Here is a 12,989-nt window from a genome sequence, read left to right on the forward strand (position 1 = left end):
AATAGTGTTCAGCAAACACTCTCCCCTCTTTCACTTTCCACTTGTTGAAGACCCCAAAGCCACTAACAGTCCTGGCCTCCAACTAATGGCTGGACTGTTAGGCGATCTAGAAATAAAACTCTCTCTTTTTAAAGTCACTGGTGCTTGCTGAGGTCAGCACTGTGTCCATCAAGGTTTAAACAAAACTGGTATCTAACCTCCTTCCTGGGTCCAGTGGGAAACTCTTAAGTTCCTCTCTGTGACCCTCAAGATTAATTGGGGTTTATGTCACTCCTGGTCATTTGTGACCTGTTCTTGCTTCCAATGAATTCAGGTTATGGATCACCTGGCCATCCCTCCCTGTCCCTTTTCTACATATTACTGGACACAACTCCAATTCTGCCACTGCTTAAAGAATCACAGACACGAGGCTGCATGAGAAAGATGTTTACAGAAGGTTGGGGAGCAATTGTGGGACTTCACATCTCACACTTAAGGAGGTTAATGCTAACTGTTATGGACTGAATTGTGTCATCCCCCCAAATTTATGTGTTGAAGTCCTATCCCTCAGTACTTCACAATGTGACTGTATTTAGCAATAGGGTCTTTAAAGAGGTAATTAAGTTAAAATAGGTCATTAGGGTTAGCCCTAATCCAACATGACTGATGTCCTTATAAGAAGAATTTTTTTTTTTTTTTTGCGGTACACGGGCCTCTCACTGTTGTGGCCTCTCCCGTTGCGGAGCACAGGCTCCGGAAGCGCAGGCTCAGCAGCCATGGCTCACAGGCCTAACCGCTCTGCGGCATGTGGGATCTTCCCGGCCCAGGGCACGAACCTGTGTCCCCTGCATCGGCAGGCAGACTCTCAACCACTATGCCACCAGGGAAGCCCAGAAGAGATTTTTTTTAACACAGATGGGTATACAGGAAGACAAAGTGAGAAAATGGCCATTTAGAAGCCAAGGAGAGGCCAAGGCCTCAGACAAAACCAACCCTGTCAATTCCTTCATCCTGGACTTCTAGCCCCCCAGAACTGTGCAGAAATAAATTTCTGCTGTTTAAGCTACCCAATTTGTAGTACTTTGTTATGGCAACCCTCACAAACTAATACACCAAGTAAAGGAAGTTGTTCTCCTAAGAGGAAATCTGGTGCTTTTTTTTTTTGCGGTACACGGGCCTCTCACTGTTGTGGCCTCTCCCGTTGCGGAGCACAGGCTCCGGATGCGCAGGTTCAGCGGTCATGGCTCACGGGCCCAGCCGCTCCGCGGCATGTGGGATCTTCCCGGGCTGGGGCACGAACCCGTGTCCCCTGCATTGGCAGGCGAACTCTCAAGCACTGCGCCACCAGGGAAGCCCTGGTGCCTGGTTTTTAAAATAACAAGGTGCACCTCCTCCTCTCTATGTTATGATTATTTCTGGGATTCCAAGGAAGCTTAGCAAAGGAGCAAGGGAGGTAGGATGAGAGTGGTAGTAATAATATGGCCATAGGCAGTAACATTTTTTTCTTTTAAATCCTGAGGGTTTTAAGCAAAAAATCCTTCAGTAATCCCTTCTGAACTATAATATGAATTTCACTATTGTTTTAGTTATTACAGGATATATGCAGAGCACTCTCACGATGATGATAGTAAATGTCTTTAATGGAGGCCAATTGGCAATATATGTTCAGAAGTATAAATCACCTCTTTTTTTTTTACCGTGAAATTCCAATTTTAGGAATTTAACCTACAGATATACCCACACAGGTGTGAAATGACATATGTACAAGGTTATTCATTGCAGCATTGCTTATAATAGCAAAAGACTGGAAATGGTGTTGATATCCAACAACAGGGAATTGGTTAAATAAATTATAGTACATCTGTAAATTGAATACTTTGCAGTTATGAAAAAACATAGGAAGCTCTGATATGATCTTCAAAATCTATTTTTGTATGGAAAAGAAATCAAGATGTGGAATAGTGTGTAAAGAATGCTAAAATTTGTGTTATAAAGAGGGACAGCATTACTTAGGTGGGTATATATACACTTGGTTGTAGTTACATAAAATATTTCTAGGATAGGAGAGAGGAACTGGAAGCTGGCAATAGGGGTAGGAGGGAGAATTTTTACAGTTTGACCTTTTGTACTTTTTGAATCTTGATTCATGTTTTAAGTATTATCTACTCAAAAATAAATAGTTAAAGTGAAAACAAAACACAACAAAAATTAAAATAAATACATGATAGAGTAAAGACAAAAATAAAAGTAACACACACAAGATCAAAACATTCAAACAGTACAGATGGATATAAAATTAAAAGAAAAACTTGCCTCTTCCATCTTGTATGCATTTAAAAGAAATTTGCTGTATTTTATGCAGCATTTCTAGGTGTTTTGTGGCAGGAGAATTTTTGGATTATCTAGTCTTCCACATTGGAAAGGGAAGTGTCCTTTCCCAATCTTTTCAGCATTAACAGCAATGTTTATTATTACTACCTCTCCACCTCTATGGGCTCCTTTTTTGAAACCAATATCCATGGGACAGGCAGCATTTGTTACATAATATTAAACTGGACTCTGTGACTTGTTGCTCTAGTGGGTTATCTTATCCACCAATCACAGTGCTGTCTTTATCAGCCAATCAGAGTTTCAAGAAACAACTCTACACTTAGTAAAAGCCTCTTCAGTGCCAGCCTTATGCTGGACTTTAGGAATAGGCAGGAAAAGGGGAGATTCTCTGATCACGTGAAGATTTTACTAAGTTGACCCATTCTCACCTCAGGAGTTCTTTACCCAGCCTAGTGGAGGCTCCTTAGAATCAACTAGGAGCAACTTTCTAAATATTGATGCCTAGGCTTTACTCCCAGAGGCTCTGATTCAGTAGAGAGTGGGCTCTGGATATGGATGTTTTGAACCTATGGTGATTTTTATTGGGGGTGGCATGGTGTATATACATATGAAATTTCTATAAGGCCTTTTGAAATAATAAAAATCGCCTGTGAACTGAGGGTCCACTTGGTTCAGTTTCCCTTCCAGGGGTAAGGCTGTCTCCTGCAATAACCCCAAGGCCAGTCAGCCTCAATTTGAACATGTCTCTTCCCCCAGAGACAGGTTACTCAGTCCCCATAGAGATAGTGTGATCAGTCTCAGAACACCTCTGCTTGCCCCAAGTTTTTCCCTTGCCTTTCCGTGTAGCTTCCTTGTTCCGCTTCCTGCCCAAAGCCTCCTCAGCAGTCAAGTGGAGTTTCTGCTAAATGAACATCTGGCCTTAAATTCTACCAGTGCTAGGAACAATTACAGGAAGTTTTCCTGAGGGAGTGAACTTCCAGCATTTGATGCTTTATGCCATGGAGATCTAGGAGGGGCTCTTATCACACACCCTTAGGACTGGAAGGGCCCTCAGAAGTTTTACACATACACACACACACACACACACACACACACACACGCAGAGTCGGTTCTCAGTTTTTGGTGGTATTTATGTTCTGAAAGTTGCTGTGAACACAAATTAGTGAATACTGAACAATTGCTCCTAGGGGAAATACAGGGTTAGGCTCCTGCAAGTTTCTGCCCACAGCATTTTTTTGTCAGCTGATCAATACATAACCTTCTTTTATGTGTGTTTCTGTTTAAAGACATCTTATTATTCACATATATATATATATTAACATTGAACTCAGAGCCAATGGCACTCTAACATGTTTGAACTAAGTTCATGTATTTTCTTCATGGTGCACCTCACACCCTTCTTGTATCCAGGTATACTAGACAGCATTTCAGGCAACATGCTTGGCGACCACTTTTAAACAGTGAAATCATCAACAAAAAACGCAAAAATGCGAATAAGGTGGCACTAAATAGATCATGAGAAGTACCTTGGTTTACAGCATGAGCTGAAACAAACAGAGCATGGTTCTTGTTTAATCTCAGCTGAGAACAGGCACGTGGGGCAACTCACATTTTCTGCCACCTCAAGGGTTCTTCTAGTATTGATTTGGGGGTTACAAATACATTTTTGTGAGCAGGAAAATCTGCAAATTCAAAACCAGCCAATAAAAAGCATCCACTGTATATATCCACAGTATACCTATATATATACATATTCCTTCTATTCAGTGCTAAAGGCTTTGTTTCTATCACCTCGTTTAATCCTCACAAAACAACACATGAGAATGAGTTTCAGAGAGGTTAAGAAAGGTCACAGAGCTAGTGACAGAACTTTGGTTTTCGTTTTAGACATTCATGTAATAAAATCCGCCCCCCTCCCCCCAGTGTACAGTCCTATTTGTTTTACACGTGCAGTGACTCTTCTAACTACTACGACCAACAGGATACAGAACAACTCCAACACTCCGAAATTCTTCCTGAGGCTACCCTTTTGTGAGTCCGGTTTCTGGCCAAGCCCTGCCCTCAGCCTCAGGCCTTGCTCTCGGCCACACTCCCTCTCAGCATAAATAACCTAAACCTGAGGGGCTGGTTCCAGGCTATAGAGCTTTTTTGCAAGGGCTGAGGCGGCCTGGGTCTCGAGCCCACCAGTGAACTCCAGCCTTGACCCCAAAGGATTCCCTAACCCGCGACGCCCCACCAGGAGACCATACGGCCACGTCGCAGGCGCCTCAGTGCACGCGCGCGCGCGCGCGCGCTCCGACGCCTGCCCGCCCCGCCCCCTGGCCGCCTACCGCCCCCTGGCCGCCTACCGCCCCGCCCCCGGTTCTAATTGCTCCGGCGCAGCAGAGGTTTCAGTAGGTCTGCGCGCTCGTTAGGCCAGTCGTTCTTACGTTAGCTGCGGCTCCCGTGCCCAGAAGAGTCCGAGCCATGCATGTGGACATCTCACAGTCTCCGCGCCGGAACCGGGTGTTTGTGGTGGGCGTTGGGATGACCAAGGTAAACAGAGCCGTGGGTCCCCGGAGGCGGGCTCCCTGCTCTGCTGTGCCTGGGTGAGGCCTGGGGAGATTCGAGGTGACCGGGAACCGGGGGTGGGGGTGGGGGAGAATCAGATTTGGAGCTGTGCGTCGGTCTGTCCTTCCTACCCGGAGGGCGCCCGGGGCATCCCACCGCCCAGCTTGGCTTCTTGGCCCTGGGGGCATCAGAGTGGCGACTCGGGTGGGTTGTGATGTAGGGCGTGTCTGCGGGATCGTAATATCGCAGGGTTGTTCCAGCGGCCATATCTTCCTCCTTTTTTCCTTTTCTCCCTGGGGCGCAGTTTGTGAAGGACGCCCCAAGATGACCCAAAGTCCGCACCTCCTTTGAATCTGGGTGGAATCCTAAGGTGTGGACCTCTGACGGAGGCAAGGTCCGCCTCACACCCGAAAGGAAAGCAGGTCGTGAATGTCGCCAGCTCTGCACTTCCAGGAATACTCCTTGTAGGATCCCTTCTCAGGGACAGTTCCAGTGTAGATGAGGAGGAGAATCATTAGTGATGCTCAGCGTCTCGGCACAGGTGGCAGGTTTTCTGGATCCTCCGACCTTTGTTGTTCCTCAGGTGGTTACTCTCGGTGGTTACTCTCTCTTCTTGGTACTCAGGAGGCCAGAGACTCCTACAGTCTCACTTCTTGACATCCTCACCACCTCTGTGCTCTAGTGACTCCAAACTGCTTTTAGTTTCACCCCAAACTTTTTTATGCCTCTGTTGCTTTGCTTTCTGTTTTTCCCACTACTTTTGTCTTCACTGGTTAACTTTTTTGCATTTTTATTTTTTTTAATTAATTTATTTATTTTTGGCTGCGTTGGGTCTTCATTGCTGCACGCGGGCTTTTCTCTAGTTGCGGCGAGCGGGGGCTACTCTTCGTTGTTGTGTGCGGGCTTCTCACTGCGGTGGCTTCTTGTTGCGGAGCATGGACTCTAGCTGCTTGGGCTTCAGTAGTTGTGGCACGTGGGCTCAGTAGTTGTGGCTCGCGGGCTCTAGACCACAGGCTCAGTAGTTACGGTGCACAGGCTTAATTGCTCCGTGGCATGTGGGATCTTCCCGGACTGGAGCACGAACCCGCGTCCCCTGCATCGGCAGGCGGACTCTCAACCACTGCGCCACCAGGGAAGCCCAGTAAAACCTTTTAAAGTACGGTATAAATACAGTCAGATCCTCCACCGCTGGCTGTTAAATGTCTGGTTAAATTGGCTATATAGAAAAGCACTGAGCTTTGGGAAGTAGGAGATGTATTTATTTTTCCTCAAGTTGAGAGGTGGAGGTGTGGGAGGTGTTAGTTACAATCTTCAGGGAAGAGATTGGGACTATGGAGAGCCGCTTTATTGATGTGCTTACTAGGCCAGTGTACTTCTCTCTGGGTTTGATCTTTTGGAACTTGGGGGAGGGTTTAATGAAGAGGGAGAAATTTAGCAGATAATACTTTAAGCTCTGTTGGTAGATCTCAACTGGTTGTGGTTCTTAATTTGAATAGCTGAATTCCTAGACAACTTGAAGTTCTCTTAGTGAGGTTTTATTATCAGTGTAGGAAATTAATTCCTATGGTAAACTGGAATTCGCATGATGCATGTCAAGAGGTTTTAACACAACTAAATCACAACTACTACCTGGCTGACAGCAGGCCGAGTCCCTTTGCATATGCTGCCTACCTCCTGATAATGCCCTCTTTTCATCAATTTAAATTCTGGCTATCTTCAAGAACTGGTCTGTCTTAGTCTGTTAGGGCTGTATAACAGCAATACCTTAGACTGGGTGGCTTGAACACGAAATACTTATTTCTCACAGTTCTGGAGGCTGGGAAGTTCAAGATCAAGGCACAGGCTGATTTGATGCATGGTGAAGTCCTGCCCTCTGGTTCATAGACAGCTTTCTATGGCAGAAGGGGCAAGGGAACTCTCTGGGCTTTTTTATAAGAGCACTAGTCCCATTCCTGAGGGCTCCATCTGCATGACTTCCCAAAGGCCCCACTTCCAAAAATGAAGAATTAGATTTGCGAGTTAGATATCAATATATGAATTTTGAGAGGACACAGACATTCAGTCTATAGCAAGAGTCCAAGTCCTGTATTTTCTTAAAACTTCCTCAGACTGCTCTAAGTTATGTTGGCCACTTTTTTGGGGGGGAAATTCTGGTGCCGTTATAGTCAGGACCATATAATTAAGCATTTGATTTTTCTATACTTTTATATATAATTCCACAGCCCACAGAAAGAAATATATCTTACATCACAACTCCATACACACATGCACTCACAAAAGTGAAACAAGCTTGCTAAAGCAACACTTACTATTATGTGTGATGAACTCTTGATATTTCGTATTTTGTTTCATTTTTTAAAATGCTGATCACAACCCACAACACTTAAAATTAATTTTGTCACCTTCTACAAACCTACGGTTTAAAAAATATTACATTATCGTGTTTAGTCCTCACCACACAAGGGATTATTATTATCCACATTTTATTGTCCATTTTTGTGGCTCAGAGGGGCTAAGTAATTTATCTATCTTGATACGGCTCCTAAATTTTGAAACTGCATTACTTAAAATCTCATGTTTCTCCCATGCTATCTCTAACACACGTTAATGTTATAGGGTAGTTAATTCATCATTTAAGCATATATTCAATAAACATAGTATGTGCTATATGCTAGGAGTACAAAGATGAAAAAAGCAAGGTTCCTGTTCTTAAGGAATGTATACTATGGAGGAGGAAAGGATAAACAGGTAATTTAAATATGATGTATTAGGACATTTGGATAAGCATGGCAGGTTGAAAATATGAATTTATCTCTATTGGTGCTTTCTAAATACCACTAAAATGACAGTAAGGATGAAGTGACTAGGAGAGGAAACAATAGCAGAAAGATGTCAGAAAAACATTGGATGATTAAAAGCTGATGGAAAAGTGGTCATTGACTCAGAACAGAGAAACCCACAACCCAAGTTCCTGAAGAGGGGTTATATTGGCTGAGTCTTCCTGCAGAACTCCAGAAGGCTCAGAACCTGCATGTACTAGATGCCAAGGAAGTTGGGGATGAGAGGAGGGAAGGAAAACACTTCTATGGAATAATTGGATTCCAAGATGCTTTTTATCACTAGGTGACTATCCCTTCCTTGTCAGGGTATTGGAGGCTTGTTCTCTGGAGAAACTGAACAGATGAGTCTCTAGAATCATCTGACCATGAGGCTTACTGGAAGGCGGGAGTGAGGCCCAAGTTGAAAAAAAGGGAATCAAGTAAAATTCTGTATACTAAATGATGGTACTTCCCAGCCCTGTTCCCAGAACACTGGCAATCAGACACATACCAGCTTCCTGGCAGAGGTTTGGAAAATTATGTGAAATGGCTCCAGAGAAAAGCCAGATTACCACTCCACTCAAAGTGCAGGATTTTCTTGCTTCCTTGGAGGGATACTGCTTCCATTCCAAAGCATACCAGACCACCACGGTGTTTCTGAGAACCCTCCTGCATTCCTCCGTGCACAAAATGTGGGGTTTTGTTATTCCTTTTTCCCATGCCTGCGACTGGTCTGGCACCAGGACTCTGATTCACGATGCGTGGTGGTGAATCCTGACTTGACAGCGTTTCTCCTCTTTGCGTCACCCAGCCTTCCGCTGACATCACAGCCACCGCACCAGAGTCTCCTGGAGACCTGGGTCTCCAGATCTCACTGCATGCGCTGGAGTGCTGGCCTTAACCTGTTGGCGCCTCAATCTCGGCTATTTGGGGTTTTCGCACTGTGGGACCCCCGCCCCATCTTGGCCTGGCTCCAGCCCAGCCCAGCCTCTCCGGGGTGTCCGCCCGCCTCCACAAGCAGAGCTCTGGCATCAGCCTAAGGCAAGGAGAGCAGACGCCTGGTTGCTTTTGATGTCATTTTTTACTCTCGGACCTCTGTTCTTCCGAGGATCACATCAATGCCCCCGGTGTCACGCACCCCAGCAGGCCTCTCGGCACAGACACCGGCCCACCCCACGCAGGGATCCGTTTCACCAGGAAAACCCCACTTGTCTGCGATATTTGGGACCTTCAGGATGACTGGATTGCGGGCCTTTGATCTTCCTAAGCAATATTATGGAGAAAAACCATATTTATTGTCATGTAGGATGTGGTTCTGTGGGTCTTTTTTTTTTTTTTTTTTTTTTTGTAAGAGAACAAAAACTGGTTAAACGAAGTCTGCTGAAGTTGTGACTTGAACCACACTTGACCCTCCAGAAGGTAGGAGACAGACCACTTCAGAGTCCTGCCTCCCCACAGGGGCGGGAGCCCACGCCTTCTTCCTCCCAGGCAGGAAGTGGAAGCCACCTTGGCTGGAGCAGCCCGTCACACCAAGCAGACCCCAAGAGCTGGTCATTGTCCTTCTGGGCAGGTCTGTGCCCAGCACATCAGCTTCTCCATGCTACATGTCGCCCAGTTCTTCTGTTTGCTGCCCCACCAGAAACACTGAAGACCAAGGGCTGGAGCTTCTTCACGGGTCAGCTGCTCTCAAGAAGGACCGTGTTGGCTGGGCCATTAAGCTGCTTCCCTACTGCTGTCCCATAAACCTGTCACTGGAGGGGCTCCAGGACAGCCCCACCCTGCATCCTGCCCGTGTGGACTGATGCTTTTGCAGAAAGGAGATGCCAGCCATCATCAGAGCACTCAACCACCAGCAACTCAGCTGAGACCCCAGCAGGGGTGTGGGACGGCCACTCCCACCCCGCTGGCTGCTGTTCCTTCTTCCTCAGTCACTTGCTTGGGCTAAGGGGGACTGCAGGATGGAGTGTGAAGCCCAAGTCTGTTTCCCGACCTTATTTATTGAGGAGTGCCTCTTCCCTGTCCTCCCCAAGACGGTCCCCAAACCCAGTGTGCACCAAGTGGGGCTTGAAGGATGAAGCTGCTAGGCCCCAGGCATCTCTTCTGCAAAGTGACCTGTCCTGCCACAACAGCATCTCCAGAACACTCCTGTTACAGGCACTGCAAGGGACCAACTTCCAAAATGTACATCCTGGTTTACAATTAGCCTTGAGGGACACATCTTCCTGGGAATTTCTATACAGATGTTAGAATGGCTGATATGGTAACTTAAGTTAGCCTGTTTATGCAGAGAGAATTAGTCATTCACCAAACCCGTCTGTACCTTCCCTTTAGTGCGTTGCTTCCTTTTTAATAATGTCAAGAGCTGCCACTGTGTGATACTCAAGTGAAGCCAGTATTTAAGGCATTAAACTTCAGCCTGAACTCTCACCCCCTAGAATCAGCCCAGACAGCTGTATCCAGGGGCATGGGGCCACTCCCTCAGTTCCTGGGAGGCGCCGTGGACTTAAATGTGTGCTAAGTGGCTATCTGACCTCACTGTCTAGTCCTGTGTCATGAATCTCTTTGCAAAAAGTAACATATTTGTGCTTTAAGTAAAATTTGGTTTTGCAAAAAAAAAAGTGCAAGATTTTAATGGACTTGAATATAACAAGAGTATGAAAAGTTCATTGATATTGTTTTAAATTCAACATTGCAACTAACCTGTAAGAAACTCCCACTTGTCAAGTTTTAGTGTAGTATAAAAGAATATCCACAATTATCTAAAAAGGCTATTAAAATGCTCCTCCCTTTTCCAATCACATATCTGTGTGAGGTCAGATTTACTTCATAGATGTCAACCAAAACAGCATAACGCCAAGCGCTGAATGAAGAATCAGCTGTGAGAATTCAGCTGCCTCCTGTTAAACCAGACAATAAAGAGAATTGCAGGGGACTTCCTTGGTGGTGCAGTGGTGAATCCTCCTGCCAATGCAGGGGACATGGGTTCGATTCTAGGTCCGGGAAGATCCCACATGTCATGGAGCAGCTAAGCCTGCGAGCCACAACTACTGAGCCTGTGCTCTAGAGTCCGTGAGCTGCAACTACTGAAGACCGCGTGCTCTAGGGCCCACGTGCCACAACTACTGAGTCCGCGTGTTGCAGCTACTGAAGACCGTGCACCTAGAGCCTGTGCTCCACAACAAGAGAAACCACCGCGATGAGAAGCCTGCGACCACAACGAAGAGTAGCCCCACTCGCTCGCTGCAACTAGAGAAAGCCCGTGTGCAGCAACAAAGACCCAATACAGCCAAAAAAACAAAAGAGAGAATTGCAGAAATGCAAAACGATGCCACTCATCACTTTTTTGAGGGAGAGATATAGTTATTTTTCATAAAAATTATTTATGTTAACGTGTAATGGTTTTTTTTTGAGTGAATTGAAAGTTATTTTCAAATTTTAAGTGCCAAGAGGGTAAATACTGGTAAATATAATCCTCATAATCAAAAGCTCTTTGGTATCTTCAGTGAGTGTAAAGTGGTCTTGAGACTGAGAAGTTTTGAGAATTGCTGGATCTAGTCATTGAGCACCAACAACTGTTAGAAACACAAAGAGCAAAAATAATCAGATGTTATATGCTTCCTTATGAAAGAATACACTACCACCTATAGTTTTGTCAGGGAGATAGAATGTGAGTTTGCAAGCTTCTGGATCCAGCGGCCAATGTGTGGGAAATAAAGAGAACAGAGGAACATGTTGAACTGCATGAGTATTCAATCTACAAAATCCAGACTGTGGGAAGCTACAGGCCAAATGCTCTGGGTTCTTTAACAGATACATTGAGAGGAAAAGAAAGTAGTGGAGGGGAACCTGTAGATTAAAAGAGAATTTAAAAGGCCTATAAACACTTTAAAAAAAAGCTGAACAATAGTGTCTACAGATAGACACTTGGGTGATAAAACTATGAAATACTAAAAGGAAGTGATTATTGTAAGAATCAGGATAATAATTACTTTGGGGGTGGAGTGGGGTTGAGATTGGAACAGAGTGCTTAGAGGAGTTTGTGGAGGGGCAGGCAGGGTTCAGTTTTTTAGTTTGGGTGGTTGGTGTCAAAGATAAAGGTAGACACTAGGTAAAGTGTTAGGACAGATTTTAATTAGTAATATGCTATTGCAAAAGGGAAGAAGTCCAGTGTGAACTGAACTAACTTTATACAGATGTGACTGGGTATTTTAAAGGGATAATAAGGGAATAGGGAGGGTGGTGAGTAGGGACACAGTACAGTAGTCCCTTGGTATCCCTGGGGGATTGGTTCCAGGCTCTCTCTTGGATACCAGGATCCATGGATGCTCAGTCCCCTTAGTTGGTCCTCTGTATCTGTGAATGCAGAACCCACGGATGCAGAGGGCCAGCTGTAGGGTCAGGGAAGTGAAAACTTATATAAAGTGGGGAAAGGGGAGGCTAGTTCACATGAAACCCATCTGGATTTGCTAACTGGCGCTTACCCAAGCTTAGGCTCCTACCCTCCCACAGAGACTGGGATACCAGCCTTATATTCAGGTGTTGGTTGGAAGAAGCAGTAAATTCTTTTGACAGCCTTGAGTTTTCTCAGGCAGGTGCTTTAAGTTGGGCTAGGGTCCTCCTAGGGACCTGGCCTTGAGCAAGTTAGAACTCATAAAAACTATGTTAGTGTTTAAGTTTTTAGGCCAAGGTTGAGACCTAGTAGAGAAGAGGACTCAGAGGAGCTTGGCTAGAATTTGGTGAAGGAGAGAATCTTTGTCAATGGTTACAAGAATGTTTGCCTTGAAATAATTCATTAGGAGATATATATATATGTGTGTGTGTGTGTGGTTTTCTGTATCTCTGTTATTTACAATAAAAAGGTCAAAACTTTAAAAATGAGGCAGTTAACTCCAGGAAAAACAAAGCAAAACAAAATTGTACAATAAAGCACGTGTAATCATAGTATACAACCTAGCCCAATACTAAGAAACATTAACTTTATAAGGTAAGCACTACATACTGATTTAATAAAAAAAATTGTGATTCAACTGTATAAGGAGGATGGGGGAACTGTAAATGTATATGTGAGGTGGCCTGAGAGACCTAATTCTCATTGGCCCTTATTAGAGACTATGATATAATTTCTTAAATTGATAAAGAAATAATAGTATAAGAATATTTAGAAACATGGCATTTTGTCAAAGAAGAAATATCTAAAAGAATTGAAAATGGATGTTTTGGGAGCAAGTAAGACTAGTGGGTGGAGAGTAGTGGAACAAGATTGCTGTTTTTATTATAAACCTTGAGGTAGGTTTTTATTTTTATTTTATT

General features: G+C 44.7%; 1 protein-coding gene across 3 annotated transcripts in view; it reads left to right on the forward strand.

Annotated features, from left to right (window-relative positions):
• Nucleotides 1-4,694: 4,694 nt before the first annotated feature.
• SCP2 (sterol carrier protein 2) overlaps nucleotides 4,695-12,989 on the forward strand; it is a 156,313-nt gene continuing 148,018 nt past the window's right edge. For all 3 annotated transcript variants that reach the window (XM_060089817.1, XM_060089819.1, XM_060089818.1), the window contains exon 1: nucleotides 4,695-4,845. In XM_060089817.1, coding sequence (XP_059945800.1) covers nucleotides 4,777-4,845 — 69 coding nt within the window. In that variant the 5' untranslated portion in view covers nucleotides 4,695-4,776. The remainder of the gene's footprint in view (nucleotides 4,846-12,989) is intronic.

The sequence above is a fragment of the Mesoplodon densirostris genome, chromosome 2, assembly GCF_025265405.1.
Source record: "Mesoplodon densirostris isolate mMesDen1 chromosome 2, mMesDen1 primary haplotype, whole genome shotgun sequence".
Classification (NCBI taxonomy): Eukaryota; Metazoa; Chordata; class Mammalia; order Artiodactyla; family Ziphiidae; genus Mesoplodon; species Mesoplodon densirostris.